Source organism: Salvelinus namaycush, chromosome 2, assembly GCF_016432855.1.
Source record: "Salvelinus namaycush isolate Seneca chromosome 2, SaNama_1.0, whole genome shotgun sequence".
Taxonomy (NCBI): domain Eukaryota; kingdom Metazoa; phylum Chordata; class Actinopteri; order Salmoniformes; family Salmonidae; genus Salvelinus; species Salvelinus namaycush.
Genome location: NC_052308.1, coordinates 20036088 through 20063599, shown reverse-complemented (window position 1 = coordinate 20063599; position 27512 = coordinate 20036088). Strand labels below are relative to the sequence as shown.

The 27512-nt window shown below is 46.5% G+C and overlaps 1 protein-coding gene across 1 annotated transcript in view; it reads left to right on the top strand.

Moving 5' to 3' along the window:
* Positions 1-2916: 2916 nt before the first annotated feature.
* Positions 2917-27512, top strand: part of adamts9 (ADAM metallopeptidase with thrombospondin type 1 motif, 9) — a 107880-nt gene continuing 83284 nt past the window's right edge. The window contains exon 1 of the mRNA XM_038964332.1: positions 2917-3105. Within this exon, the coding sequence (XP_038820260.1) occupies positions 2917-3105 (189 nt within the window). The remainder of the gene's footprint in view (positions 3106-27512) is intronic.

Below are 27512 nucleotides of genomic sequence, written 5' to 3'. Positions count from 1 at the left end.
GGCTGGGCTTGAGGGAGGGTTGGTAGACGGGAAGTGACAGGGAAGTGACCATTCTCTGTCTGGTCTGACGCAGCAGCCGGTAGTAAGAGTGGGTCACAGTCACACAGCGTCTCCGATGAGACTCTAGTTCAGTGGGAAAACAGCACTGAGCATGCTCCATGATTCCTCTGGGCAGTCTGAGCACAGGCCAGTGACCTCTTCTAGGGAAGTGATATTCAAACCTTTTCAGCGGGGACCCCATTTTTTTCGGCCAGTATTTCTAGGGAACCCCATTTTTTCCCCATTAATTTCTGCGACCCCACCCCACCCCAAATCTAATGACACAACCGTAAAATCTGTATATTTTCTTCAATTCATTGCATTTTTATGTCTTATCAAAGTGAAAAGAAACCAATAAGAACATTTACTCAATAAAATGTTATCTTTCAACTGATCTTTCTCAAAAACGTTTGTACATTGTCCCATACAATTGTTGTATTATTATTTTTATTTTGCCGACCCTACTGCAGTTTAACCCCGACTTTGAATACCACTGCTCTAGGGAATGACCTCATAGGACAATGAAGTCGCCTGCTAGGCAGAGAAAATAGAATCTCTCACACACAGACAGATCTCTCCCCCCTCCCCTCTCCATCTCTCAGCCTCTCTCTCTCTCTCTCTGAGATTTGCTCACACAAAAATAATTTTGTTTTGTGTACTGGAAAGTTCAAGCTGACCTTTCTGTCAACACACACACACTCACTCACTCACTCACTCACTCACTCACTCACTCACTCACTCACTCACTCACTCACTCACTCACTCACTCACTCACTCACACACACACGACAATGGATAAACATGGTAGTAAAGCTGTAGTGACACTACACAGACTCAGGGGGCTTTGCTCAGTGAATCCTCTAGTTTTACTGCATCATGCTTGCATACCCATCTCCGGCATGGTTTTCCCGCTCGTCTGAGGCTGGACTGACGTAGCAGGGCAGTGAGGACTCTGCGTACATACTGTAAATACTGTGACGTCTGCATACCCTGGGAGATTTCAAGGCTGTTCAAGTGGGCTATGGAGAGCTGCCTGTGTCACCCCACTCAGAGGATAGATGCACAGCACAACAACCGCATCACTGTGATGTCACTATCCTTGTTATTGTTATTTCCTGTGCTAATATTGTTATTAGTCAATGTTCCACTGTTCAGCTACTTTGTTCAGCTGTCTCACTGTTTATTTATAGACTCTGTTACTTGAGTGTTTCCCAAAACATTGTGTAATAAATACTGAGAAAAATTGGAAATAGATAACCTTTGATACTTGAAATATAAAGCATGTTTTCTGTATTATTTGCGAACAAAACATCAGATCAGTAGAGGACATTACAAACAGATACACACAATAAACAACATGCACACACACAATAAACACACACTTATCTGTAATTGGGTGGCTGTGATGACCTCATCATGATCCCTGATCCCCTCCCTAACCTCTCTCTCTTACCCACAGATCAGTGCTCAAGACTGGGGTAGCCCTGTTGTACTGCTGTTAGACCTGCTGTTAGCCCTGTATGCTGTGAGTTACTGTCTGGGTATGTAGGCCATCCACTTCTGACCTTTTCGTTGCCCCTTTCTACCAGAGTCTGTCTGAAGGAGGTCAACTAGGGTTATCACGTCCTGCTATCAGTTCATGTGGGGACTAACTGAGTGCCTGGCTGCAATTCAGCTGCTCCCATCAGGATAGCAGTTTAAACTACCAGACTACCATCCTAAACCCCTCCAATGCTATCACTTTGACCTCTGACCTCTGTGCCACACTCTGTGGACCTTCTAGAGAAGGCATTCTAGACATGATTAAGGATGTGTGCAAAGCGCCCTCAGATGTAGAGTCCATTAGCATCCCCCATGATAAACCCACAAATGCTGTGAGGATGTGGTAGAATGAGGTAGGAGCTTAACCCAACTAGGGCCTGGGGTGGCATTGGCTCTCCAGGGCTCTATGCTGTAGTAATGCTTTAATGCAGAGGGCTGTGCAACTGTGTGACAGCCAGCCATCATCTGGAGAGACCAGGGCCAGATGGGTATGTTCTCAGTAGAGTGGTTAGAGAGAATAGAGGTCACTGCCTGTAGGTTGTGGAGGGTCTGTTGTGTTGAAGTCTGCTAGCTCTGCTGTTCATAAGCCCACTCCATCACGCTCTCTGTCCCCTTCATCCTTCTCTCTATCCCTCTGCTCCTCTATGTCCATCCCTCTCTACACCCCTGTAGACGGACGCACACCTATCCTGCTCCCTCCATCCCTCTCTACACCCCTGTAGACGGACGCACACCCATCCTGCTCACTCCATCCCTCTCTACACCCCTGTAGACGGACGCACACCCATCCTGCTCCCTCCATCCCTCTCTACACCCCTGTAGACGGACGCACACCCATCCTGCTCCCTCCATCCCTCTCTACACCCCTGTAGACGGACGCACACCCATCCTGCTCCCTCCATCCCTCTCTACACCCCTGTAGACGGACGCACACCCATCCTGCTCACTCCATCCCTCTCTACACCCCTGTAGACGGACGCACACCCATCCTGCTCCCTCCATCCCTCTCTACACCCCTGTAGACGGACGCACACCCATCCTGCTCCCTCCATCCCTCTCTACACCCCTGTAGACGGACGCACACCCATCCTGCTCCCTCCATCCCTCTCTACACCCCTGTAGATGGACGCACACCCATCCTGCTCTCTGTTTAGGCCCATTAAGTTGGCTGGAAACATGTAATTCACCCCGGAACAGGGAGGAGCAGACCGGAGGAGAGGACGAAAGAGAGGAGAGAAAGCTCGCATAACCCATCTCGTCCCATCCCTTTCTTTTATCTGGTTGCCATGCCATTAATTAGAGGGGAGAGTGTTTTTATTAAGGCACATTCACAGGATGCTCCAGCTATCAGCTCTGTACACCGGAGTGAAGAGCACAAACCACGGGGGCGAGTGGGATGGTGTGTGTGTGTTCACCCAGGACGACGTGGCCACGCACGACTCCAACACCATCATCAAGATTGCTGACGACACGGCGGTGGTAGGCTTGATCACCGTCGGTGATGAGAGAGCCTACAGGGAGGAGGTCAGAGACTTAGCAGTGTGGTGCCAGGAATATAACATCTCCCTCAATGTCAGTAAGACCAAGGAGTTGATCGTGGACTATAGGAGAAAGAGGGGAGAGCACGCCCCCATCCATATTGACGGGACTGTAGTTGAGCTGATAGAGAGCTTCTAGTTCCTTGGCGTCCACATCACTAAGGACTTAACCAGTGGTTAATTTGTAAATTGGGAGGTGTTGGAACAAAAAGTGAGCATGAGAGGAGGGTGACCTGAGGAGCTCTGAGGTACCAGAACACATTCAAAATCACCTTTATAATAAAACATTGCATGCCTATTGCATAGTGGCATAGAGCATTATAGTAAAGCCACTTACAGAACTTTCACACATGGGATTGTTTTTTGTACTTAGGTCCGGGAAGAATTTGGCCTTTTATAAACACATTTCATGCAATTCTACATAATTTTATATGACTTTAGCAAAATATTTTTTAATATCGCACAAATTATCGAAATGACAGGCTACTTTACTACACTGACAACTGAGAATCTGAGATCAATAAAAATGACCTTGAAGCCATCAATAACCTAGACCTACTGTAGGTGTATGGAGGAGATACATATTGTACAATATGAAGAGGAAATGATAGTCCTAAAAAGCTTTCCAGTTTCACTGACTCACCCAATGATGTGAAACTCACTCGGCGGAGAAGGCCGATACTCTCGTACCAAAAGCCTATCTCTCTCGTTTTACTTTGTAAAACAATGTTCGCTCAATAGGCCTATTTGGAAGCTAATAAAATATTTCGTAGCCTACAGTCAGATTAGAGTCTTCTCTTTTAAGCAGGATATATTTGCTTTCCAATCTGTGTTTTCCTCCAATTGTATTTGAAATATTGCGAAAAGCTTGTTCTGGCTGCATGCTATTCAGCTCCTCCAGCACCCTGCCTGCGGCTATTATTCTATAAGGAAATAAATGATGAAGAGCAACGCTGGAGAGATGAGAGTTGCAGGCTCATGTCAAGCAGAGAGAGGGAGCGAGATCATAGAAAGTTAATCTAATTCTAGTTCTGAGAGAAGTACAGGCACGCTTCTCTCTCTCTCTCTCTCTCTCTCTCTCTCTCTCACTAACACTTCTCTCTCTCTCTCTCACTAACACTTCTCTCTCTCTCTCTCTCTCTCACTAACAGTTCTCTCTCTCTCTCACTAACACTTCTCTCTCTCTCTCTCTCTCTCTCTCTCACTAACACTTCTCTCTCTCTCTCTCTCTCTCTCACTAACAGTTCTCTCTCTCTCTCACTAACACTTCTCTCTCTCACTAACACTTCTCTCTCACTAACACTTCTCTCTCTCTCTCTCTCTCTCACTAACACTTCTCTCTCTCTCTCACTAACACTTCTCTCTCTCTCTCTCACTAACACTTCTCTCTCTCTCTCACTAACACTTCTCTCTCTCTCTCTCTCTCACACCTCTCTCTCTCACTAACACTTCTCTCTCTCTCTCTCACTAACACTTCTCTCTCTCACTAACACTTCTCTCTCGCTCTCTCTCTCACTAACACTTATCTCTCGCTCTCTCTCTCACTAACACTTCTCTCTCGCTCTCTCTCTCACTAACACTTCTCTCTCGCTCTCTCTCTCACTAACACTTCTCTCTCGCTCTCTCTCTCACTAACACTTCTCTCTCGCTCTCTCTCTCTCTCACTAACACTTCTCTCTCTCTCTCTCTCTCTCACTAACACTTCTCTCACTAACACTTCTCTCTCTCTCTCACTAACACTTCTCTCTCTCTCTCTCACTAACACTTCTCTCTCTCTCTCTCTCTCTCTCACTAACACTTCTCTCTCTCTCACTAACACTTCTCTCTCTCTCTCTCTCACTAACACTTCTCTCTCTCTCTCTCTCTCTCTCTCTCTCTCTCTCTCTCTCTCACTAATACTCTCTCTCTCTCTCTCACTAACACTTCTCTCTCTCTCTCTCACTAACACTTCTCTCTCTCTCTCTCACTAACACTTCTCTCTCGCTCTCTCTCTCACTAACACTTCTCTCTCGCTCTCTCTCTCACTAACACTTCTCTCTCGCTCTCTCTCTCACTAACACTTCTCTCTCGCTCTCTCTCTCACTAACACTTCTCTCTCGCTCTCTCTCTCACTAACACTTCTCTCTCGCTCTCTCTCTCTCTCACTAACACTTCTCTCTCTCTCTCTCTCACTAACACTTCTCTCACTAACACTTCTCTCTCTCTCTCACTAACACTTCTCTCTCTCTCTCTCACTAACACTTCTCTCTCTCTCTCTCTCTCACTAACACTTCTCTCTCTCTCACTAACACTTCTCTCTCTCTCTCTCTCACTAACACTTCTCTCTCTCTCTCTCTCTCTCTCTCTCTCTCTCTCTCACTAATACTCTCTCTCTCTCTCTCTCTCACTAATACTCTCTCTCTCTCTCTCTCTCACTAACACTTCTCTCTCTCTCTCTCACTAACACTTCTCTCTCTCTCTCTCTCTCTCTCTCTCTCTCTCTCTCTCTCACTAACACTTCTCTCTCTCTCTCTCTCGCTCTCTCACTAACACTTCTCTCTCTCTCTCTCTCTCTCAATAACACTTCTCTCTCTCTCTCTCTCTCTCTCTCTCACTAACACTTCTCTCTCTCTCTCACTAACACTTCTCTCTCTCTCTCTCTCACTAACACTTCTCTCTCTCTCTCTCACTAACACTTCTCTCTCTCTCTCTCTCACTAACACTTCTCTCTCTCTCACTAACACTTCTCTCTCTCTCACTAACACTTCTCTCTCTCTCACTAACACTTCTCTCTACACTACAGCAACAGCCATGCGTTGGTCTCAAACATAAGCTATAATGTTGCGCAAACCATAAGCCTGGGCCGGCCCAACACGAATTAATTCTTAGAATATTCTTAGAATATCAGGAGCGGACAATGTCTCAATTGTCTCAAGGTTTAAAAATCCTTCTTTAACCTGTCTCCTCCCCTTCATCTACACTGATTGAAGTGGATTTAACAAGTGACATCAATAAGGGATCCTAGCTTTCTCCTGGATTTACCTGGTCAGTCTATGTTTCGGAAAGAGCAGTTGTTCATAATGTTTTGTGCACTCAGTGTACACAACTATATATACACTCACTCACTCACTCACTCACACACTACACTGACACTCACACAAAACCCACATTCACATACACTACATACGAACACACAGCATGGATGTAAGAGTCAGGGTGAGATGGAGTTTGAGGTGTCTTGAGAGATTTGAGTGCATCAGCAGCAATGATTTCCACTCAGTCTGGTCACAGTCTGTCAGTAAAGCTGAGAACATATTTGTGCGTTTTCCCCGCTGTTTGCGTGGAGCATTCTATCAGTCATCCATTCATCTCAGGTATTGAGATGTCTTGAGGCTTTATCAGCCACATAGCTCTGTCCATTAGCAGCTCTTTCATCTGCCCTCTGTTCCTCAGCCACACCACTAGGTTCTCCCTTTCTTCCCCCTTCTAATGAAGCTGTTTGGGGAATTATCTTTCAGAGGGGCTCGGGGGACTAGAGGCTGGCGACCTGAGAACCATCAGGACGAGTGCTACTGAGACTATATGTTAGAGACAGAGACATGTTCCTAGGAGGTGTGTGTTTGTACCAGCAGTAGCAAATCCAAGCAAATTAACAAAATGTTATTTATCTCATGCTTTGTAAACAACAGGTGTAAACTAACAGTGAAATGCTTGCTTACAAGTCATTAACCAACAATGCAGAGTTAAAGATAAAACATAATGTATAAAATAGAAATAGTGACACAAGGAATAAATACACAGTGAATAACGAATAACATACAGGGAGTACCAGTACAGAGTCGGTGTGTAGGGGCACAAGGTCAATGACGTAGATACAGTGCATTCAGAAAGTATTCAGACACCAGACTTTTTCCATGTCTGGTTACATTACAGCCTTTTCTAAAATGGATTCAATAAATGTTTTTCCTCATCATTCTACACACAATGCCCCATAATGACAAAGTGAAAACAGTTTTTTAGACATTTTGAACATTTATTGAAAATAAAAAACTGATACCATTTTTAAAAAAGTATTCAGACCCTTTGCTATGAGACTCAAAAATTGAGCTCAGGTGCATCCTGTTTCCATTGATCATCCTTGAGATGTTTCTATATCTTGACTGGAGTCCACCTGTGGTAAATTCAATTGATTGGACATGATTTGGAAAGGCACACACGTGTCTATATAAGGTCCCACAGTTGACAGTGCATATCAGAGCATAAACCAAGCCAAGGAAGGAAGGTCGAAGGAATTGTCCGTAGAGCTCCGAGATAGGATTGTGTCAAAGCACAGATCTGGGGAAGGGTACCAACTCATTTCTGCAGCATTGAAGGTCCCCAAGAACACAGTGGCCTCCATCACTCTTAAATGGAAGAAGTTTGGAACCACCAAGACTCTTCCTAGAGCTGGACGCACGGCCAAACTGATCAATTGGGGGAGAAGGGCCTTGGTCAGGGAGGTGACCAAGAACCAGAAAGAGCTCCAGAGTTCCTCTGTGGAGATGGGAGAACCTTCCAGAAGGACAACCATCTCTGCAGAACTCCACCAATCAGACCTTTATGGTAGAGTGACCAGACGAAAGCCACTCCTCAGTAAAAGGCACATGACAGCCCGCTTGGAGTTTGCCAAAAGGCACATAAAGGACTCAGACCATGAGAAACAAGATTCTCTGGTCTGATGAAACCAAGATTGAACTCTTTAGTCTGAATGGCAAGTGTCACTTCTGAAGGAAACCTGGCACCATCTCTACAGTGAAACATGGTGGTGGGAGCATCAAACTGTGGGGATGTTTTTCAGCGGCAGGGACTGGGAGACTAGTCAGGATTGAGGGAAAGATGAACGGTGCAAAGTACAGAGAGATCCTTGATGAAAACTAGCTGTGCAGCGGCACTCCCCATCTAATCTGACAGAGCTTGAGGGGATCTGCAGAGAAGAATGGGAGAAACTCCCCAATTAAGCCAAGCTTGTAGCATCATACCCAAGGAGACTCAAGGCTGTAATCACTGCCAAAGGTGATTCAACAAAATACTGAGTAAACGGTCTGAATACTTAAGAAAATGTGATATTTCAGTTTTTTATAATTAGCAAAAATTTATAAAAACCTGATTTTGCTTTGTCATTATGGGGTATTGTGTGTAAATTGATGAGGGGGAAAAAACAATTTAATGCATTTTAGAATAAGGCTATAATGTAACAAAATGTGGAGAAAGTGAAGGGCTCTGAATACTTTCCGAATGCATTGTATGTACAGTACATATACAGTACCAGTCAAAAGTTTGGACACACCTACTCATTCAAGGGTTTTTCTTTATGTTTACTATTTTCTACAATTGGGTTGAGGTCGGGTGATTGTGGAGGCCAGGTCATCTGGTGTTTCTGCAGAATACTATGATAGCCATGCTGGATAAGTGTGACTTGAATTCTAAATAAATCAATGACAGTGTCACCAGCAATGCACCACCACACCATCACACCTCCTCCTCCATGCTTCACAGTGGGAACCACAAATGCGTAGATCATGCGTTCACCTAGACACAAAGACACGGCGGTTGGAAGCAAGAATCTCAAATTTGGACTCATCAGACCAAAGGACAGAGTTCCACCAGTCTAATGTCCATTGATCGTGTTTCTTAGCCCAAGCAATTCTCTTCTTATTATTGGTGTCCTTTAGTAGTGCTTTCTTTGCAGCAATACGACCATGAAGGCCTGATTCACACAGTGTTCTCTGAGCAGTTGATGTTGAGATGTGTCTGTTACTTGACCTCTGTGAAGCATTTATTTGGGCTGCAATTTCTGAGGCTGGTAATGAAATTATCCTCTGCAGCAGAGGTAATTCTGGGTCTTCCTTTCCTGTGGCGGTCCTCATGAGAGCCAGTTTCATCATAGTGCTTGATGGTTTTTGCGACTGCACTTGAAGAACCTTCAAAGTTCTTGAAATTTTCCGGATTGACTTACCTTCATGTCTTAAAGTAATGATGGACTGTAGTTTTTCTTTGATTATTTAAGCTGTTCTTGACATAATATGTACTTAGCCTTATTCGGTGAAAGGCCATCTTCTGTATACCACCTCTACCTTGTCACAACACAACTGATTGGCTCAAACGCATAAGAAGGAAAGAAATTCCACAAATTAACTTTTAACATTCCAGGTGATTACCTCATGAAGCTGGTTGAGAGAATACCAAGAGTGTGTAAAGCTGTCATCAAGGCAAAGGGTGGCTACTTTGAAGAACCTCAAATATAAAATATATTTTGATTTTTTTAACACCTTTTTGGTTACTACATGATTCCATATGTGTTATTTCATAGTCTTGATGTCTTCACTATTATTCTAAAATGTAGAAAATAGTAAAAATAAAGAAAAACCCTTGAATGAGTAGGTGTGTCCAAACTTTTGACTGGTACTGTAGGTAGGGGTAAAGTGACATGGCAACAAGGTAGATAGTATGAGTGTGTGTGGCGTTGGTATGCATGTGTGCACATGTTATGTGTGTGTCGGCGTATGAGTGTGTGTATGTATGTGTTGGGGTGTAAGTATGTGTGAGTGTGTGTGTAAAGTCCAGTGTCTGTGCATAGAGTCAGTGCAAGAGAGTTAGTTAACAAAAGGGTCATTGTAGGGTCCTGGTAGCCATTTGATTAGCTATTTAGTAGTCTTGTTTAGCAGTCTTATGGCTTGGGGGTAGAAGCTGTTCAGGGTCCTTTCGGTTACAGACTTGGTCCACTGGTACTGCTTGCTGTGTGGTAGCAGAGAGAACAGTCTATGGCTTGAGTGGCTGGAGTCTTTGACCATTTTTGGTGCCTTCCTCTGACACCGCCTGGCATAGAGATCCTGGATGGCAGGGAGGTCGGCCCTAGTGATGTACTGGGTCGTACTCACCACGTTCTGTAGCGTCTTGCGGTGATGCAGCCAGTCAAGATGCTCTCAATGATGCAGCTGTATACCTTTTTGAGGATCTGAGGGCCCATGCCAAATATATTCAGCCTCCTGAGGTGGAAGAGGCATTGTTGTGCCCTCTTCACAAGTGTGTGAGTGTGTGTTGTCCATGCTGATTCCTTAGTGATGTCGACACCCAGGAACTTGAAGCTCTCAACCCGCTCCATTACAGCCCCAACGATGTGGTTGAGGACGTGCTCACCCCTCTGTTTCCTGTACTCCATAATCAGCTCCTTTGTCTTGCTAATGTTGAGCAGCTCTGGGAGTTGAGGTTAGCATGGTCTAAGCACTGCTCTGCTACCACTGCATCCTGGGCCTCATTGGGATGTGCTGAGGGACCTGGGTCAGCCAGCCCTATGGGGAAGCCTGGCCTGGGACCCCAGTATACGCACCACCTGAGGGGGGAGCGGCCTGGGTTGCGGGCTGGGGCCTGGTCGGCTCTGTCAACCCCAGCTCATTTCACCACTCCCAGGGTACCCCCCATAAACACATACCTCAGTAGTACGGAACAATATAAATCCCCAATGAGAAATCATAATAATACACAGTGGGAACATGAGGAGAATGATCATTAGAAATTAATGCTTTTCTTTTTGTTTCCTGCTCATTTTGAAAGTATGCTGTGATTAACCTTTAGGTTTTAAGGAAAATATGGTCCTGTTATGAGAGAGAGCTTGGATTTATTAGCCAATCTCGTGTCCTTTTTCCCTGTGTGTGTGTGTGTGTGTGTGTGTGTGTGTGTGTGTGTGTGTGTGTGTGTGTGTGTGTGTGTGTGTGTGTGTGTGTGTGTGTGTGTGTGTGTGTGTGTGTGTGTGTGTGTGTGTGTGTGTGTGCGTGCGTGCGTGCGTGCGTGCGTGCGTGCGTGCGTGCGTGCGTGCGTGCGTGCGTGCGTGCGTGCGTGCGTGCGTGCGTGCGTGCGTGCGTGCGTGCGTGCGTGCGTGTGTGTGTGTTTAAGTTTCAGATCGCTCCTGTTCTCACCTCAGTCAGGGGAAAAGGTCGTAGAGATGTAGCTCATGGGACAAGGCTAGCACTGAGTCCAACCACTAACTAGCACTACTTCAGGCTGTCCCTGTCACCACTCTCCCCTGATACCATAATTACTACTGTCAACTATTACCTTAACGTCCACTTCACACTGCTTCTGAAAACACAAACTGTGTTATTACCTGAGTATTACTTTACATGCCAGCCCCTGTCATCACTACTCTCTCACAGCTTGAGAAAAGCTGGAAAATGACTGTTTGCTTGGATGTGTACCACTTTCTTACACTAACAATCTCATGCTGAGGGACTTTGTCACCTCACCTCCTAACCTAGGCTGCTCTTTGCACAGAATCTTCCTGTTTGTTTGCGTATCTGTCCCTTGGCCGTAGCTTCTGTCCTGTTTATGTGCATGTTCAGCATGTTAGGTGTGTGTGGTTGTGTCCCAATACCCGTACTTGTGTTCTAAATGGTAGGCATTTTGGATATGCGAAAAAATAAAGTTTTATAGTATGTGAAATTTCTAAAATGTAGTATGCTTTAAATGCCAGGATGTCATACTCATTTCAGCATTCCATCTAGTAGATTTCGCTTCACACTATTGAGGAAGAGAATCGTCTTTCGGGACCCATGTGTCTGACAAAAGCTGATAATCAGTTGAGGGGACATGCTGTACCAAAATAAACTAATGGCGGGAATCAACGCAATTGTGCATTCGATGACACATTCTCAGTAGCATAAGCCTAGTATGCTGATATTTGTTGCTTGCTGCATTCATTTTTACTAAACAGTATGTGCTAAATGGTATGTAGACTATGGGGTTTAAGTAAGCCAGATTCCGTACACGGCCTGTGTATGTGTGTGTGTGTGTGTGTGTGTGTGTGTGTGTGTGTGTGTGTGTGTGTGTGTGTGTGTGTGTGTGTGTGTGTGTGTGTGTGTGTGTGTGTGTGTGTTTGTGTCTCTGAGTCTTTAGCCATGCTTGTGGTTTACCTCCCTGCTGAGTTTACAGGACTTTGATGCTGAGTCTGGGGAACAGGGATGATCTCTGGTTTGACTCTGTCTTTTTTCTCCCTCTAATCTTTGCCTGGAGATGCAGCTGTGCTCTGAGCTCATTCCTCTGTGAAGGTTGTAAATAAAGGTACACTGCACTACCCTCTTGCCCCTCACACTCTGTTTCCCTTCCTCCGTATCCCCCTCTCTCTTATCAATCCAGCTCTTCCTCTAGGAACACATATTTCTCATAGGCAACTTGTAAACAATAGGATAGTGGTATCTCTTTAAACCACAGGAGGTTGGTAGCACCTTAATTGGGGAGGATGGGCTCGTGGTAATGACCGGAGCAGAATAGTGGAATGGTTTCCATGTGTTTGATGCCATTCCATTTGCTCCGTTCCAGCCATTATTGTGAGCCATCCTCCCCTCAGCAGCCTCCACTGATTTACACACTAACTATGCTTCTTCCATTCAGATAAGAGTATGTATTTGTGTCCTGCCTTCAAATATTGTGTGTATTGACTGCACATTTCCCTGCATGGTTACAGTATAGAGTGTGTGTGTGTGGAGTGTCAGTGTAACTGTCCCACTCTCGCTCAGTGCTGAGCCAAAGGGCTACAGGGCTGAAGCGAGAGGTTGCAGGGAGTGTGTAATTGTGATAATGCTTCATATGTCAGGGTCACACCCCTTATGTAAGGCACCCAACAACAGCACTCTTCGATTAACATGCACCTTCCAAACAACCGCAGTACTGATGCAATGAAATGTTAGCTGCTGAGGTGACCTGGAAGCTTGCAGTTAATGGGATTTTAGAAGGCTTAACGTATCTACTTAAGGGTGCAGGGTAAAAGTGCATGTGGTAGAGAAGGAGAGAGAAAGAGAGAGAGAGGGATCGAGAGGCAGAGAGAAGGTAGGGATAAAGTGGTGGAGAGCGAGCAAAATTGTTTACAATAATAGAATAAGGAGTCATCTGAGGGGGATCAACTGTTGTTAGACTCTTTTTAAAAAATGGTGCTATCTAGAACCTAAAGGGTTCTTCGCCTGTCCCCATAGGAGAACCCTTTGAAGAACCCAACATGGGTTATCCTATTGGGACAGCCAAAGAACCCTTTTGGAACCTTTTTTTCTAAGAGTGTACAGTACCAAGTCTCAATGACCCTAGCTAAAAACAATGTCAAAGCACCAAGTAAAGTGTTCAGCAACAACCAAGGCCTATCCACCTGATTTCTGATTGTTGCTATGGGCACAACCAAACAATGGAAGGGACTTCCACTTTACTTCCAGATTAAATTATTTGAAAGAGTAAATGTATATAGTATAAAATTAAAGTAAATAATTGTTAGTGTATAAGTGTAATTTTATATTTATTTTATTCAAGTTTGCTAACGTTAGCTAGACCGAGTAGTCGGCTAGTTCTGTTGTGATAATAATTACGTGTCAGAGTTAAGGCCAATAACTATAATGTTAACTATTGTAACGGCGTTCCTCCTCCTCTTCATCCGAAAAGGAGGAGTAGTGATTCGACCAAAATGCAGCTTCGTGATATGACATGATATATTTATTAAACAAGACGAAGACGAAACGAAATAGACTTGATAAACTACAAAACAAATAAACGATGTAGACAGACCTGGACACGAACTTACATATAACGTGAAGAACGCATGAACAGGAAAATGACTACACAAAAGAACGAACGTACAAACAAACCGAGACAGTCCCGTGTGGCGCGACAAACACAGACACAGGAGACAACCACCCACAACAAACAGTGTGAAAACACCTACCTTAATATGACTCTCAATCAGAGGAAATGAAAACCACCTGCCTCTAATTGAGAGCCATATCAGGTCCCCCTTTAAACCAACATAGAAACAGAAAACATAGACTGCCCACCCAAACTCACGTCCTGACCAACTAACACATTCAAAACTAACAGAAAACAGGTCAGGAACGTGACATAACCCCCCCCTCAAGGTGCGAACTCCGGGCGCACCAGCACAAAGTCTAGGGGAGGGTCTGGGTGGGCATCTGACCACGGTGGTGGCTCAGGCTCTGGGCGAGGTCCCCACCCCACCATAGTCAATCCCAGCTTACGTCTCCCCCTTAGAATGACCACCCTCATCTTACACCCACTTAATTTTAATGGTAACCTTAATATAAGGGGCAGCACCGGGACAAGGGGCAGCACCGGGATAAGGTAGCTCAGGACAGAGATATAGCACAGGACAGAGAGGTAGGTCAGGATAGAGAGGTAGCTCAGGATAGAGGGGCAACTCCGGACTGAAGGGCAGCTCCGGACAGAGAGACAGCTCTGGACTGAGGGGCAGTTCTGGATAAATGGCCGCTCTGGGCTGAGGGGCAGCTCATGACTGGCTGACGGCTCTGGACGCTCATGGCTGGCTGACGGCTCTGGACGCTCATGGCTGGCTGACGGCTCTGGACGCTCATGGCTGGCTGACGGCTCTGGACGCTCATGGCTGGCTGACGGCTCTGGACGCTCATGGCTGGCTGACGGCTCTGGACGCTCATGGCTGGCTGACGGCTCTGGACGCTCATGGCTCGCTGACGGCTCTGGCAGATCCTGTCTGGTTGGCGGCTCTGGCAGATCCTGTCTGGTTGGCGGCTCTGGCAGATCCTGTCTGGTTGGCGGCTCTGGCAGATCCTGTCTGGTTGGCGGCTCTGGCAGATCCTGACTGACGAATGGCTCTAGCGGCTCCTGACTGACTAACGGCTCTGACGGCTCGGGACAGACGGGCGGCTCTAATGGCTCGGGACAGACGGATGGCTCAGACGGCGCTGGGGAGACGGATGGCTCAGACGGCGCTGGGGAGACGGATGGCTCAGACGGCGCTGGGGAGACGGATGGCTCAGACGGCGCTGAGGAGACGGATGGCTCAGATGGCGCTGCGGAGACGGATGGCTCAGATGGCGCTGCGGAGACGGATGGCTCTGGCTGATCCTGTCTGGCGGAAGGCTTTGGCTGCTCCTGTCTGGCGGAAGGCTCTAGCGGCTCCTGTCTGGCGGAAGGCTCTAGCGGCTCCTGTCTGGCGGAAGGCTCTGTAGGCTCATGGCAGACGGGCGGCTTTGCAGGCTCATGGCAGACGGGCGGCTTTGAAGGCTCAATACAGACGGGCAGTTCATGCGGCGCTTGGCAGACGGACAGTTCAGGCGCCGTTGGGCAGACGGCAGACTCTGGCCGGCTGAGACGCACTGTAGGCCTGGTACGTGGTGCCGGAACTGGAGGCACCGGACTGGAGACACGCACTTCAAGCCTAGTGCGGGGAGCAGGGACAGGGCACACTGACCTCTCGAAGCGCACTATAGGCCTGGTGCGTGGTACCGGCACTGGTGGCACCGGGCTGAGTGCACGCACATCAGGACGAGTACGGGGAGAAGGAACAGTGCGTACAGGGCTCTGGAGACGCACAGGAGGCTTAGTGCGTGGTGCCGGAACTGGAGGCACTGGGCTGGAGACACGCACCATAGGGAGAGTGCGTGGAGGAGGAACAGGGCTCTGGAAACGCACTGGAAGCCTGGTGCGTGGAGTAGGCACTGGTGGTACTGGGCTGGGGCGGGGAGGTGGCGCCGGAAATACCGGACCGTGCAGGCGTACTGGCTCCCTTGAGCATTGAGCCTGCCCAACCTTACCTGGTTGAATGCTCCCCGTCGCCCGACCAGTGCGGGGAGGTGGAATAACCCGCACCGGGCTATGTAGGCAAACCGGGGACACCATGCGTAAGGCTGGTGCCATGTAAGCCGGCCCAAGGAGACGTACTGGTGGCCAGATATGTAGAGCCGGCTTCATGACATCCGGCTCAACGCTCAATCTAGCCCTACCAGTGCGGGGAGGTGGAATAACCCGCACCGGGCTATGCACACGTACAGGAGACACCGTACGCTCTACTGCGTAACACGGTGTTCGCCCGTACTCCCGCTCTCCACGGTTAGCCTGTGAAGTGGGCGCAGGTCTCCTACCTGCCCTTGGCCCACTACCTCTTAGCCCCCCCCCAAGAATTTTTTTTTTTTTGAGGTACAGAAGATAAAGAGCCGGATGCCTGGTCAGGACCCGGAGAAGGCGAGTGGGAAAGCTGCCGTTACCGTCAATACTACTCGCCAACGTGCAATCATTGGACAATAAATTATACGAGGTACGAATACAAATATCCTACCAATGGGACATCAAAAACTGTAATATCCTATGTTTCACGGAATCGTGGCTGAATGACGACATGGATATTCAGCTAGCGGGATATACGCTGCACCGGCAAGATAGAACAGCACACTCCGGTAAGACGGGGGGGGGGGGGGGGGGGGGGGGACGGTCTGTGCATATTTGTAAACAACAGCTGGTGCATGAAATCTAACAAAGTCTCTATATTTTGCTCGCCTGAAGTAGAGTATATTGTGATAAATTGCAGGCCACACTACTTACCCAGAGAGTTTTCTGCTATACTTTTCGTGGCTGTTTATTTACCACCACAGACAGATGTTGGCACTAAGACCGCACTCAGTCAGCTGCATAAGGGAATAAGCAAACAGGAAACCGCTCACCCAGAGGCGGCGCTCCTAGTGGCCGGAGACTTTAATGCAGGGAAACTGAAATCAGTTCTACCAAATTTCTATCAACATGTTAAATGTGCAACCAGAGGGAAAAAAATTCTAGATCACCTGTACTCCACACACAGAGACGCGTACAAAGCTCTCCCTCGCCCTCCATTTGGTAAATCCGACCACAACTCTATCCTCCTGATTCCTGCTTACAAGCAAAAATTAAAGCAAGAAGCACCAGTGACTCGGTCTATAAATAAGTGGTCAGATGAAGCAGAGGCTAAACTACAGGACTGTTTCGCTATCACAGACTGGAACATGTTTTCCGGGAATCTTCCGATGGCATCGAGGAGTACACCACATCAATCACAGGCTTTATCAATATGTGTATCGAGGACGTTGTCCCCACAGTGACTGTACGTACATACCCCAACCAGAAGCCATGAATCCCAGGCAACATCCGCACTGAGCTAAAGGGTAGAGCTGCCGCTTTCAAGGTGCGGGACTCTAACCCGGAAGCTTATAAGAAATCCTGCTATGCCCTGCGATGAACCATCAAACAGGCAAAGAGTCAATACAGGGCTAAGATTGAATCATACTACACCGGCTCCAATGCTCGTTTTATGTGGCAGGGCTTGCAAACTATTACAGACTACAAAGAGAAGCACATCCGCAAGCTGCCCAGTGACACGAGCCTACCAGACGAGCTAAATCACTTCTATGCTCGCTTCGAGGCAAGCAACACTGAGGCATGCATGAGAGCATCAGCTGTTCCGGACAACTGTGTGATCACGCTCTCCGTAGCCGACGTGAGTAAGACCTTTAAACAGGTCAACATACACAAGGCTGCGGGGCCAGACGGATTACCAGGACGTGTGCTCCAGGAATGTGCTGACCAACTGGCAGGTGTCTTCACTGACATTTTCAACATGTACCTGATTGAGTCTGTAATACCAACATGTTTCAAGCAGAACACCATAGTCCCTGTGCCCAAGAACACTGGACTTCCTGACGGGCCGCCCCCAGGTTGTGAGGGTAGGTAGCAACACATCTGCCACACTGATCCTCAACACTGGAGCTCCCCAGGGGTGCGTGCTCAGCTCTCTCCTGTACTCTGTTCACCCACGACTGCATGGCCAGGCACGACTCCAACACCATCATGAAGTTTGCAGACGACACAACAGTGGTAGGCCTGATCACCGATAACGACGAGACAGCCTATAGGAAGGAGGTCAGAGACCTGGTGGGTGGTACCAGAATAACAGCCTATCCCTCAACATAACCAAGACTAAGGAGATGATTGTGGACTACAGGAAAAGGAGGACCCCCATTCTCATCGGGGCTGTAGTGGAGCAGGTTGAGAGCATCAAGTTCCTTGGTGTCCATATCAACAACAAACTAGAATGGTCCAAACACCCCAAAAAAAAAAAAAAAAAAAAAAAAAAAAAAAAAAAAAAGAATGGTCCAAACACACCAAGACAGTCGTGAAGAAGGCACGACAAAGGCTATACCCCCTCAGGAAACTAAAAAGATTTGGCATGGGTCCTGAGATCCTCAAAAGGTTCTACAGCTGCAACATCGAGAGCATCCTGAATGGTTGCATCACTGCCTGGTACGGCAATTGCTCACCCTCTGACCGCAAGGCACTACAGAAGGTAATGCGTACGGCCAAGTACATCACTGGGGCTAAGCTGCCTGCCATCCAGGATCTCTACACCAGGCGGTGTCAGAGAAAGGCCCTAGAAATTGTCAAAGATCCCAGCCACCCCAGTCATAGACTGTTCTCTCTACTATCGCATGGCAAGGGGTACCGGAGTGCCAAGTCTAGGACAAAAGGCTTCTCAACAGTTTTTACCCCCAAGCCATAAGACTCCTGAACAGGTAATCAACTGGCTACCCGGACTATTTGCATTGTGTGCCCCCCCAACCCATTTTTTTACGCTGCTGCCACTCTCTGTTTATCATATATGCATAGTCACTTTAACCATACATTCATGTACATACTACCTCAATTGGGCCAACCAACCAGTGCTCCCGCATATTGGCTACCTGAACTATCTGCATTGTGTCCAGGAGGATGCCTGGTTGTTCTTTAAAAGTGCTTTCCTCACCATCTTAAATATGCATGCCCCTTTCAAAAAATGTAGAACTAAGAACAGATATAGCCCTTGGTTCAATCCAGACTTGACTGCCCTTGACCAGCACAAAAACACCCTGTGGCGTACTGCACTAGCTTCGAATAGTCCCCTCGATATGCAACTTTTCAAGGAAGTCAGGAACCAATACACACAGTCAGTTAGGAAAGCAAAGGCTAGCTTTTTCAAAAAGTTTTGGGACATTGTAAATCCATGGAGAATAAGACTACCTCCTCCCAGCTGCCCATTGCACTGAGACTAGGAAACACTGTCACCACTGATAAATTTATGATAATCAAGAATTTCAATAAGCATTTCTCTACGGCTGGCCATGCTTTCCACCTGGCTACTCCAACCCCGGCCAACAGCTCTGCACCCCCCGCAGCAACTGGCCCAAGCCCCCCCCCCCCCCCCCCCCCCCCCGCTTCTCCTACAGCCAAGTCCAAACAGCTGATGTCCTGAAAGAGCGTCAAAATCTGGATCCCTACAAATCAGCTAGGCTAGACAATCTAGACCATCTCTTCCTAAAATTATCCGCCACCATTGTTGCAACCCCTATTACTAGTCTGTTCAATCTTTCTTTCGTATCGTCTGAGATTCCTAAAGATTGTAAAGCGGCCACGGTCATCCCCCTCTTCAAAGCTGGAGACACTCTTGACCCAAACCCAAACTGTTACAGACCTATATCCCGTGCCTTTCTAAAGTCTTCGAAATCTAAGTGAACAAACAGATCACAGACCATTTTGAATCCCATTCGTACCTTCTCCGCTATGCAATCTGGTTTCCGAGCTGATCACTTGTGCACCTCTGCCACGCTCAAGGTCCTAAACGATATCATAACCGCCATCGATGAAAGACAGTAGTGGGCAGCCGTGTTCATCGACCTGGCCAAGGCTTTTGACTCTGTCAATCACCACATTCTTATCAGCAGACTCAACAGCCTTGGTTTCTCAAATGACTGCCTCACCTGGTTCACTAACTACTTCTCAGACAGAGTTCAATGTGTCAAATCGGAGGGCCTGTTGTCTGGACCTCTGGCAGTCTCTATGGGGGTGCCACACGGTTCAATTCTCGGGCCGACTCTTTTCTCTGTAAATATCAATGATGTTGCTCTTGCTGCTGGTGATTCTTTGATCCACCTCTACGCAGATGGTACCATTCTGTAAACATCTGGCCCTTCTTTGGACACTGTGTTAACAAATCTCCAAACGAGCTTCAAAGCCATACAACTCTCCTTCCGTGGCCTCCAACTGTTCTTAAATGCTAGTAAAACTAAATGCATGCTCTTCAACCGATTGCTGCCCGCACCCGCCCGCCCGACTAGCATCACTACGCTGGACGGTTCTGACTTAGAATATGTGGACAACTGTAAATACCTAGGTGTCTGGCTAGACTGTAAACTCTCCTTCCAGACTCACATTAAGCATAGGCTTAAGCAATAGGCTTCCTATTTTGCAACAAAGCCTCTTTCACTCATGCTGCCAAACATACCCTCATAAAACTGACTATCCTACAGATCCTTGACTTCGGCAATGTTATTTACAAAATAACCTCCAACACTCTACTCAGCAAATTGGATGCAGTCTATCACAGTGCCGTCCGTTTTGTCACCAAAGCCCCATATACTACCCACCACTGCGACCTGTATGCTCTCATTGGCTGGTCCTTCGTCGCCAAACCCACTGGCTCCAGGTCATCTATAAGTATTTGCTACCTAAAGCTCCGCCTTATCTCAGCTCACTCGTCACCATAGCAACACCCACACGTAGCACACTCTCTAGCAAGTATATTTCACTGGTCGTCCCCAAAGCCAACACCTCTTTTTTGCAAAAATCACTGAAGTTGGAGCCTTATATCTCCCTCACTCACTTTAAGCATCAGCTATCAGAGCAGCTTACCAATCGCTGCATCTGTACACAGCCCATCTGTAAATAGCCCATCCAACCAACTACCTACCTCATCCCCATATTTGTTTTTGTTTTTCTGCTCTTTTGCACACCAGTATTTCTACTTGTACATCCTCATCTGCACATAGAGTATATCACTCCAGTGTAAATTGCTAAATTGTAATTATGTCGCCACTATTGGCCTATTTATTGCCTTACCTCCTTACTTCATTTGCACCCACTGTATACAGATGTTACTATTGTGTTATTGACTGTACGTTTGTTTATCCCATGTGAAACTCTGTGTTGTTTTTTTTCACACTTTTTTTGTTTATCTTGTCCAGGTCGCAGTTGTAAATGAGAACTTGTTCTCAACTGGCCTACCTGGTTAAATAAAGGTTAAATATATATATTTTTTTTAAAGATGCATTCGTCCCAAAGTGGTGAAACATGGCTGGCTTCTTTGCTGAGGTTTTCCCTGACTTCCAACTGTTCCCATGACGACCATTGTTGGCAACATCACCAATCCAGGAAGTGTATTGTTAGATAACTTGTTTTCCAGTGACATTTTGGTTTGATTTAATGGCTCTGCTTCCTCTTAAATGTCATTTCAGTCTGATGATGAATTGGTTACCTGTACCCATACCATTTAGTTTGCCTTTGAACACATCTCCTCACCAAGCGAACATTGGAGAACATTCTTCTTTGCATTGACATTTTTTGACAAACCATCCCAAATGTCTATAGATATATTTGTGTGGTGGCATCCTTCATCAATTAACATCTGAGCGTTGGCATGTAGAGAAGGCTTTGATGGCAGTGGAATGGATCCCCACAGTAATTGTGGCTTGTAAACACATTAAACCCTGAGGAATTTCATGGTTTTCAGATAAACAATAACATGTTCGGTTTGCTGTTAGACGAATAAGATCCTCAAGTCACCCAGAGGGGTTCAGAGGTTTCAGTCAAGACGTTCAGCATCTCATGATGTGTAATTCTCAAATACATAATTATGTGCATCATCCCAAATAGCTACAGTACACTACAACGTAACTGAATCCGCCATTTCTCTAACGTCCTGTTTTGCATTCTACTAAGACTTTGTGTTTTAGTCCAGGCATTTTTCTCCTTCCTCCTCCTTCTCCTCTGAGTACGTAATGACAGTGACTGAGCTGATTTTTATAGTAACTGTTAGCCCTGCTGTGTCTCTGTAGTATGTCCTCGCACCCCAACCTATTACTCACAGCTCTGCCCTCTCTCATTCCTCCACTACCCGCTTCTCTCTCTCTCTCTCTCCCTCATCCATTGTTTTACTATTCTCCCATCTCTTGAACTCTCTTTACGGATAAGAAAGAGAGGGGGATAGAGCGGTAGAGCCTGAAGGGACCGATTCGAAACGGAGAGACCCATAGAGAGATGGAGAGAAGCACCTGGGCAGAGGAGGCCATTGACCTTAAGGGACACAGACATATCACAGACAGGGGAAAGAGGACAGAGAAACACTGTATATCAAACACAATTGGTCTATTTAGTCTATTCAATAACCTCCCAAGGTCATATCAGCTACCACAAGAAGAAAACAATACAGGAAGACAAATGAGACTCATATGGAGGAGACAGGGGGATCTGAATGTTTGCTACAGTTATCCTCACTAGAAAAAGAGCCACAGAAATGCATACACATCTGAAATTGTCCCTTTGTTTATGTTACTGTACATGATCATTATCCCTCTATAAACCACCACTCCAGTCTGGCACCCCCTACCTCTAGGCTAGACCACCCCAGCTGTGGTGTGTGTGTGTGTGTGTGTGTGTGTGTGTGTGTGTGTGTGTGTGTGTGTGTGTGTGTGTGTGTGTGTGTGTGTGTGTGTGTGTGTGTGTGTGTGTGTGTGTGTGTGTGTGTGTGTGTGTGTGTACTGTAGACCGAGTCAGCCCTGCCAATACTGTACATGCACCTCAATACATCTTGTTCTGTCCATCCATCCTGCATAAATATGATCACTTCTGTAAGGTGGGAACTGGGAAAACATTCCTCAAACAGGACTCTTGATATTCATATTCATATTCTTGATAAAGAATGTTAAGCTCACTGGTTTGAGACAACAAAATCAAATGTATTTATATAGCCCTTCTTACATCAGCTGATATCTCAAAGTCCTGTACAGAAACCCAGCCTAAAACCCCAAACAGCAAGCAATGCAGGTGTAGAAGCACGGTGGCTAGGAAAAACTCCCTAGAAAGGCCAAAACCTAGAGAGGAACCAGGCTATGAGGGGTGGCCAGTCCTCTTCTGGCTGTGCCGGGTGGAGATTATAACAGAACATGGCCAAGATGTTCAAATGTCCATAAATGACCAGCATGGTCAAATAATAATAATCACAGTAGTTGTCGAGGGTGCAACAAGTCAGCACCTCAGGCAGGATATAACCCCACCCACTTTGCCAAAGCACAGCCCCCACACCACTAGAGGGATATCTTCAACCACCAACTTACCATCCTGAGACAAGGCCGAGTATAGCCCACAAAGATCTCCACCACGGCACAACCCAAGGGGGGCGCCAAATCAACCAAATACGCAAACCTGCGCTGCTAATAACTCTATATTGAAAATACTGTGATTGAAGATAATATATGTTCGGGGTTCCCGAGGGGTGCAGCGGTCTAAGGCACTGCATCGCAGTGCTAGAGGCATCACTACAGACCTGGGTTCGATCCCGGGCTGTATCACAACCGGCCGTGATCGGGAGTCCCATAGGGCGGCGCACAATTGGCCCAGCATCGGCCGGGTTAAGGAAGGGTTTGGCCGGTGGGGCTTTACTTGGCTCATTGCGCTCTAGCGACTCCTTGTGGTAGGCCGGGTGCCAATAGGCTGACCTCGGTCGTCAGTGGAACAGTGTTTCCTCAGACACGTTGGTGTAGCTGGCTTCCGGGTTAAGCGGGCTGGTGTTAAGAAGTGAGGTTTGGCGGGTCATGTTTTGGAGGACACATGACTCGACTTTCGCATCCCAAGCCCATTGGAGAGTTGCAGCGATGAGACAAGATAGAAATTGTGGAGAAAAGGGGGGTAAAAAAAACAATATATACACATATATAGGTTCATTATAGTTTCTACACAATTTATAATTTCTACCTGGTTTTAGTTATTTAAGTTGACTGGAGTATACTTCATAATTTTTGCATAATTTAAGCAGGAGGCCTTTAAGGGTGCAGGTGAGGGTGTGGTTGGAGGCATGTCTAACCCACAGGTTAACCCATCTTGGTAAGATGGCTGGTAAGATGGCGCCGGAGCAGAAGGCAGATGTTTTACATGCCCCCAACAGATTGTGTTTTTTTGTTTGTTTATCTGCATTGTTTGTAACTTATTTTTGTACTTATTTTGTACATAATGTTGCCTCTACCGTCTCTTATGACCGAAAATACCTTCTAGACATCAGGACTGCGATTACTCACCACGGACTAGCAGAATGCTTGTTCTTCTTTCACGACTCTGACGAGCCCGAGGATATACGGCTCCCTCGGGAACAGGTCCCGACCCCCGTGATCTGCGTGAAGAGGAGGCGGAGAAAGAGGAGCCGGAGAGTGGGCTGCCTTCTGAGAATTCGAAGGTGATCAAATAAACCCCCACTTCCCTCAATTCTGCTAGCAAACGTGCGATATTTGGACAACAAAACCGCAGAGTTACGGGGAAGATTAAACTACCAACAAGACATTAAAAACTGTAACATCTTATGCTTCACAGAGTCGTGGCTGAACGACGACAATATCAACATACAGCTGGCTGGTTATACGATGTACCGGCAGGATAGAACAGTGGCATCTGGTAAGACAAGGGTCGGCTGATTTATATATTTTTGTAAATAACAGCTGGTGCTATAGCTCATCATGATAAGCTGTAGACCCCACTACCTACCGAGAGAGTTCTCGTTTGTATTCTTCGTGGCTGTTTACATACCACCTCAGTCAGAGGTTGGCACTTAGATAGCATTGAATGAGCTGTATTCTGCCATAAGCAAACAAGAAAAAGCTCACCCAAAGGCGTAGCCGGGGACTTTAATGCAGGGGAACTTAAATCAGTTTTACCAAATTTCTATCCACATGTTAAATGTGCAACCAGAGGGGAAAGAACTCTGGACTATCTATACTCCACACACAGAGACTCATACAAAGCTCTCCCTCGCCCTCCATTTGGAAAATCTGACCATAATTCTATCCTCTTGATTCCTGCTTACAAGCAAAAATTAAAGCAGGAAGCACCAGTGACTAGATCAATAACAAAGTGGTCAGAGGAAGCAGATGCTAAGCTACAGGACTGTTTTTCTAGCACAGAGTGGAATATGTTCCAGGATTCCTCCAATGGCACGTACCCCAACCAGAAGCCATGGATTACAGGCAGCATCCGCACTGAGCTAAAGGCTAGAGCTGCCGCTTTCAAGGAGCGGGACTCTAACCCGGAAGCTTATAAGAAATCCCGCTATGCCCTCCAATGAACCATCAAACAGGAAAAGCGTCAATACAGGACTAAGATTGAGTCGTACTACACCGGCTCTGATGTGGCAGGGCTTGCAAACCATTACAGACTACAAAGGGAAGCACAGCCGAGAGCTGCCCAGTGACATAAGCCTATCAGACGAGCTAAATTACTTCTATGCTCGCTTCAAGGCAAATAACACTGAAACATGCATGAGAGCACCAGCTGTACCGGAAGATTGTGTGATCACGCTCTCCGCAACCAATGTGAGTAAGACCTTTAGATAGGTCAACATTCACAAGGCCGCAGGGCCAGACGGATTACCAGGACGTGTACTGCGAGCATGAGCTGACCAACTAGCAAGTGTCTTCACTGACATTTTCAACTTCTCCCTGACTGAGTCTGTAATACCAACATGTCTTAAGCAGTCCACCATAGTGCCTGTGCTCAAGAACACTAACGTAACCTGCCTAAATGACTACCGACACGTAGCACTCACGTCTGTAGCCATGAAGTGCTTTGAAAGGCTGGTCATGGCTCACATCAACACCATCATCCCAGAAACTCTAGACCCACTCCAATTTGCATACCACCCAAACAGATCCACAGATGATGCAATCTCTATTGCACTCCACACTGCCCTTTCCCACCTAGACAAAAGGAACACCTTTGTGAGAATGCTATACATTGACTACTGCTCAGCGTTCAACACCATAGTGCACTCAAAGCTTATCAATAAGCTAAGGACCCTGGGACTAAACACCTCCCTCTGCAACTGGATCCTGGACTTCCTGACGGGTCGCCCCCAGGTGGTAAGGGTAGGGAACAACACATCCGCCCCGCTGATCCTCAACACAGGGTCCCCTCAGGGGTGCATGCTCAGCCCCGCTCTGTACTCCCTTTTCACTCATGACTGCATGGCCAGGCACGACTCCAACACCATCATTAAATTTGCCGATGACACAACAGTGGTAGGCCTGATCACCAACAACGACGAGAACGCCTATAGGGTACGAGGTCAGAGACCTGGCCGTGTGGTGCCAAGACAACAACCTCTACCTCAACATGATCAAGATAAAGGAGATGATTGTGGACCACAGGAAAAAGAGGACCGAGCACGCCCCCATTCTCATCAACGGGACTGCAGTGGAACAGGTTGAGAGCTTCAAGTTCCTTGGTGTCCACATCACCAACAAACTAACATGGTCCAAGCACACCAAGACAGTCGTGAAGAGGGCACGACAAAACCTATTCCCCCTCAGGAGACTGAAAAGATTTGGCATGGGTCCTCAGATCCTCAAAAGGTTCTACAGCTGCTTTATCGAGAGCATCCTGACTGATTGCATCACTGCCTGGTATGGCAAATGCTCGGCCTCCGACCGCAAGGCACTACAGAAGGTAGTGCGAACGGACCAGTACATCACTGGGGCCAAGCTTCCTGCCATCCAGGATGCTTGCCCCCCCCCCCTTCACCACACTGTTGTCATCTATGCATAGTCACTTTAATAACTCTACCGACATTCACATACTTCCTCAAATAACCGGTGCCCCCGCACATTGAGTCTGTACCGGCACCCCCCTGTATATATTGTTATTTTTTACTGCTGCTCTTTAATTACTTGTTACTTTTCTCTCTCATTCTCATCTGTATTTTTTCCCGTAACCAACTGCCCTGTTGGTTACGGGGCTCGTAAGTAAGCATTTCAGTGTAAGGTCTGTTGTATTCGGCGCATGTGACTAATACAAATTTGATTTGATTTGAATTAGATTGCAGGCCCATAATTTAAGAGCATTGTTTGCTGCAAAGAGGGATTGCAGGCCTCTTTTCTCTACATTCCAGAAAAATAGACATGAAATAGTTCAGAGCCATCACCTTCCTTTACATTTCAGGTTTAGTTTTTTTCTTGTCCTGTTTTAGGGGTTTTCCTTTTAGGATTTCTCTGGGCTTGAACTTGGACTCAACCAGAGGTTTTGGTAGGACTAAGGTTTTTTTAGTTAAGATACTTCGTGAATTTGCTCCTTGGACTCTTAGGTCTGACAGGACTATTGATTTGGTGTTGATGTTTTAATAATGATTTTGTTGTTTGTGGTGAACAGTGGTGGAAAAAGTACTACATTCTCATACTTGAGTAAAAGTAAAGATACTTCAAAAGAAAATGACTCAAGTAAAAGTGAAAGTCACCCAGTAAAATACTACTTGAGTAAAAGCCTAAAAGTATTTGGTTTTAAATACACTTAAGTATCAAAAGTAAATGTAGTTGCTAAAATATATTTAAGTATCAAAAGTAAAAGTACAAATAATTTAAAATTAAGCAAACCACACGACACAATTTTCTTGTTTTTTGTTTATTTACGGATAGCCAGGGTCACACTGCAACACTCAGACATACTTTAAAAACAACGCTTTTGTGTTTAGTGAGTTCGCCT